This window comes from Quercus lobata, chromosome 9 (assembly GCF_001633185.2).
Source record: "Quercus lobata isolate SW786 chromosome 9, ValleyOak3.0 Primary Assembly, whole genome shotgun sequence".
Lineage (NCBI taxonomy): Eukaryota > Viridiplantae > Streptophyta > Magnoliopsida > Fagales > Fagaceae > Quercus > Quercus lobata.
In genome coordinates this window covers 3,686,399-3,691,797 of record NC_044912.1, presented here as the reverse complement: position 1 = coordinate 3,691,797, position 5,399 = coordinate 3,686,399, and the positions used below count along the sequence as shown (strand labels likewise).

At 31.8% G+C, this 5,399-nt stretch overlaps 1 protein-coding gene across 1 annotated transcript; it reads left to right on the top strand.

Moving 5' to 3' along the window:
• The first annotated feature begins 1,209 nt into the window (after positions 1-1,209).
• LOC115960083 (patatin-like protein 2) lies at positions 1,210-5,194 on the top strand. The gene is made up of 8 exons (XM_031078781.1): positions 1,210-1,347; positions 2,155-2,339; positions 2,569-2,752; positions 2,881-2,994; positions 4,191-4,232; positions 4,317-4,598; positions 4,757-4,929; positions 5,021-5,194. The coding sequence occupies exons 1-8, from the start codon at positions 1,210-1,212 to the stop codon at positions 5,082-5,084; spliced, it is 1,182 nt and encodes a 393-aa protein (XP_030934641.1). The 3' UTR covers positions 5,085-5,194.
• Positions 5,195-5,399: the final 205 nt, after the last annotated feature.

Below are 5,399 nucleotides of genomic sequence, written 5' to 3'. Positions count from 1 at the left end.
AAACTCAAATAAACTAAAACTTGCATCACATCCCAAATGGGGTCTAACTTATTAAAGAAAGAAATATATATATATATATATATATATATATTTATACACACACAACTATGACAAAGATAGACATATATTAAAAATTTCAACACAAATATAAGTAGAAATAATTAATACGACAAAAATATAATAAAAAAATATTAAAAAAATCCTAATACTTTATATAAATTAAGAGATACATTTTAGAAATAATTATTATTAATAAATCATCAAAGATATTGCATTTGTTTATATTTTTCTTTAATATAGAAAATTTCTTTTTCCAAAAAACCAAAATGTCAAACTATTTATAAATTTTAAATTTAAAAATTATATAAATAAATTATTTGAAGTACTTGAGAAAATCTGAACATTTTTGAGGATCCATCTAAATGAGTTCTAAAGAATTCATTATTGGATTTGACTTGATAATATGCTTAAATGGTCCAGTTAAAAACCTGGACCAATTTAGGTACCAAATTATCAATTCATCAATCCAATTGTTTTGGTCGGTCTAGATTTAATAACTATAATCTTAATTAGCTCAATTGTCCTCATGCTCAATGATATTAAATTTGAAAACGCATGAATGATTGTCTAACTAGATGGGTGATGCGAATTTGTCCAATTTGATTGCCATGCATATTTGCATGATTGTCACGACCGAGAATTCACATTGGGCCATGGGTGAGTTGGGCTTCAGGATTGAAAGTGGGCCTGTTGGGATGCCACCACCTTATGGGTCAGGCTTTCCAATTAAATATAGGAATCCTTTTAAAGCTAGAAAACACACAAAATTATAAACCTAGTTTTTCTTTTCTAGGTTAATTAACAAACAGTACGTTGTAATGCATATCTCTTTTCATCACTCTCTTTTTTCTACCTTAATATTCAATAGGCTTTTTTTTTTTTTTTTTTTTCAGATAAGCATGACAACATTACAATATGTTGTAACATTGATATGCATGTGACAATATTACAAGAAGTTGTAATAATGTCATACGCATAGCTAAAAATTTATTACCGACGTAAAATTATTACTAGTATATATAGGAGGACCTTCAAGCACATAGTTACATTATTAAGTATTCTTTACAGTCTATTCTCATACGTACACAGCCTTTGATACCTCTCATACACATAACGTTTAATACCCGATATTTTCATTGTATTGTTGCAATGGATCAAACACAACCCCTTTTTGAAATTAATCCTGAAGAATATGGAGATCTAATCACCATTCTTAGCATTGATGGAGGAGGAATAAGAGGGATAATTCCAAGCATTATGATTGAGTTCCTAGAATCCGAAATTCAGGTAATTTATATCTCTTTTAATTATATAATAGTTTAACTAATCAAACTTAAAATTTTGAGACTAAGTTAGACTTGGTTTAAAAAAAAAAAAAAAGACCAATTACTTTCTTTGTAATGATTTCAGAGAATTAAATAGATTATTAAAGTGGTTTCGATTTGATACAAGCTTAATCAATCATGATACTTTAACTAAATAGTTGTGAAAAAGATTGTAAAAAATTATGTAACCTACAATTATTGTTTTAGAAAACTCAAATCTGTTCTACCCTATCAAATTTTAAACTGTTACCCCAAACTTTTTAAAAAAACTCAAAGTTGGTCTACTAGGATTGAGATGGGTTAGATAATTAACTCGTCAATATGTCAACTGTCTTCCCTCAGTTCCTAGTATTTATTTGGTACAATTTTTAGTGGTTATGGTAGACAATAGTATAGGGTGTTGTAAAAGTTCAATTGATTCATTTTTTTTTCTTTGCTTTTTGGTGTGTGAATAAAGTTCAATTTACCCCTTACCGAATATACCTATAAGTCAAAATCATCTCTCTCTCTATATATATGTCACTTTTTTTTTTTAACTATCTCTTTTGTGTTTAACTTAACCTGTTTATATTCTCTCTCTCTCTCTCAAAAAAAAAAAAAAAAAAAAAAAAAAACCTGTTTTTAAATACCAAAGTTCAGTCCCTAAGAAATTGATCGGCATTATAGACTAAAGAAGGCTTCTTAAAGTAGGCTATTTTTAATGTTTTCTTCTTCTTTTTGTTTAAAAAAAAAAAGAAAAAATTCAATTGCTTATGTAACTTATGTTCAGAAACTGGATGGGCCGGAAGCAAGAATTGCTGACTATTTTGATATAATTGCTGGGACTAGCACTGGTGGACTTGTGACTTGCATGCTAACTGCCCCAAATGAAAACAATCGCCCTTTGTTTGCTGCAAAAGATATCAAGAACTTCTATCTTGATCACTGCCCTAAAATCTTCCCTCAACATAACAGGTAAATCTTGATGATAAAATATCAACCATCAACACCTATGCCACTAATGTTATGGGGTTTGCTTGTTTTGTCTCTGTTTTTGTCCTTTTTTTTTTTTTTTTTTTTTTAATATATATATATATATATAGAAAATAATGTTAATTAAGTTATATTTTTATTATTATTTTTTCTCTCACACACACATATAAGGTTATTAGTCTAATCTTCTATATATTTCCTTGTGTAATAGGGTAATTACTGAAGCCATAAAGATGGTCAAAATTTTGACTGGTCCAGAATATGACGGCCAGTATTTACATAAAATCCTCAAAGAAAAGTTAGGAGATACCCATTTACACCAGACATTAACAAATGTAGTGATTCCAACCTATGATATCAAGCTAAGACAAACTACTATCTTCTCTAGTTACAAAGTTAGTCTATATCATTAAAGTTTTAATTTTTTTTTATTACAATTATTATTGTTCTTTTCATGTTTAATTTGAATGTAATGTCTTTTAACAATGTCTATATTAACAATGTCTTTTTTCATGGTTATAAGGTGAAGAAGAATCCTAGCATGGATGCCTTGCTCTCAGATATATGCATAGGAACTTCAGCTGCTCCAACATTTCTTCCAGCTTACTATTTTGAAACCAATGATCCCAAAATGGGAGTGAGGGAATTTATGGCCTGTTTGGAAGTTTAGAGAGAGGGGAGAGTAGAGGGGAGTAGAAGAGAGGAGAGTAGTGAGGAGGAGAGTAGAGTGAAATAATTATTTTTCACCTTGTTTGGATGTTTTTAAAATTAGTAAAGAGAGAGGAGAAGAAATGATTTAAATAGACACATTTACCCTTATTTTAAAAATGAACCTACAATATTAATTTATGATTAATTTATTAGATTAAATAATTATTTAATCAACATTTTAATTTCATCAAATACTACTTATAAAAGTATAAAACTACTGTTATAAAATAATTTCTATTACCTCAAAATAAATTCTAACAAAAATAAAAATAAATTCAAAAATTCATTGAATCTGAGCAAAACCCAGAGCAGTATCATTGACGTAGCAACACCCAGAAGCCTCAGGCTTCTTCGCATGGTGGATGGAGCCCACCGGCCCAGTTGAAAGCGATATCGGCATTGCCACGGTTGAGCTTGACGGCGGCGCCGATAGACCCGCTGGCGGAGGACTGATAGAAGTAGCTCACGCGCCGCTTCTTCGTGTCGGGTCCCAATGGAAGCGACGCGCCACCATGCTTTCTTCCATCACCGAAAACTCAAATCGTTCGCTCTTCTCTCTTTTCTTCAAGTCGAGGACGTCAAACAAAGGTAAACTTCCACCCATGATTTCAACGAAGATGAACGCCGACTCGTTCGGATCGGAGATGGAATCGAAATCAGTTTTGAAGGAGCGTGGTTTTGGTGGCATCGGAATCACTGATGAGGTTCAGGCTTTCGCGAGGAATATGAGGATTCATCTAGAGACGGGGTTGGATTTTCCGATTGATGAAGGAGAAGGCTCGGACCGGATGTGGGTTTTTTTCTCAGGAAACAAACAGGAAGTCAATGCTTAAATTTTCTCAAGAAACAATCAAACATTATTTATAAAATCTGTGTGTAATTTTGTTAAGTTAGAAAGGATAAATTAGGGAATTTACTTGGACAATAATTTATCTACCCTACTCTCCCTCCAAATCTCTCCAATTTGGGGGAATTAAAAATGAGGGATTAGAGGGAGTTGAAACCCCTCCAAACCCCTTCAAATCCCTCCCCCTCCTTCCTTAAAAATCTTCCAAACAAGGTAATTGGACTACTCTCCCTCCTTCTACTCTACTCTCCCTCCATTTTTTAACATCCAAACAGGCCATTAATCTAATTGATGGTGGTGTTGGTGATGACAATCCGGTAATTTGAAAGATTTAATTTTAATTTTTGAGTTTTCAAAACTAGCAATAAAAATATTTAGTCATTTGTATTTGTTCTTTGCAGACAAAGCTTGCTATTGGAGAAGCAAAAAAAGAAATCATTCCTAGCAAAGTAATCACCAAAGTTCGTTTTCTAGTTGTTTCCTTAGGAACTGGTTCACAAAAAATAGAAAATACCTATGATGCCAATGAAGTGGCTAAGTGGGCTTTGCAGCAATGGTTGACCCATAAGGGTGAAAGTCCATTAGAGGATACACTTATGGAAGCTAAGAAAGACATAATGGACCTTGATATTTGGACTGACCTTCAAATCTTTCAGTCTCAACAATATTATCTTCGAATTCAGGTATTTACTAATCATTCATTTGTCATATAGCCACAAATTATGTCAAAAGAGGGAAAAAAAAAAGATTTTAAAAGCTTGAGAAATTTAATTTTATCTATATATATATATATTTTTATTTTTTTATCTACATTCTAACCTACCACATAAAACAAGTGCAGGATGATACATTAAACAGAACAATTTCTTCTGTGGATATTGCCACCAAAGAAAACTTGGATAATCTTGTGAAAGTTGGAGAGGAATTATTAGATAAACCAGTTTCGAGGGTGAATTTGGATACTGGAATTCTTGAGCCTACTAATCAAGGTACAAATAGAGAGGCTCTCAGCAGGTATGTCACTATTCTCGTAGTATTTGAATCTTCAGAAACTTAGCATCATATCATATGTGCTGATTTTGCATGTTTCTACTTATCTATGCAGTGCAGCTAAAGTTTTATCCATGCATAAAAGGCTTGCTGAAGCAGGATCACAACACGGAAAATAAAGAATGGCTACCTCCAGATGACATAATTTTCAGAAAAAGAAGTTTCTATGACTATTAATATCAATAAAGTTGAATTGCTAATTATTTATGTTGTTATTAGCATGCAAGTGTCTCACATTGGATTTAAAATTTACTTATATGGAAAAGAAAGTTATTGCTATCTCTATGATATTGATGCTTATGTCAATGGTATGAGCCAAATTGATTGAAGGATAAGTCCGATATGTGATTGATGTCATAATGACACAGCTATTCTGAGGCAATATTTAAAGGGCAACTAATGGTTTTGCTCAAATGGTCGTGGCCTTCAAAGTT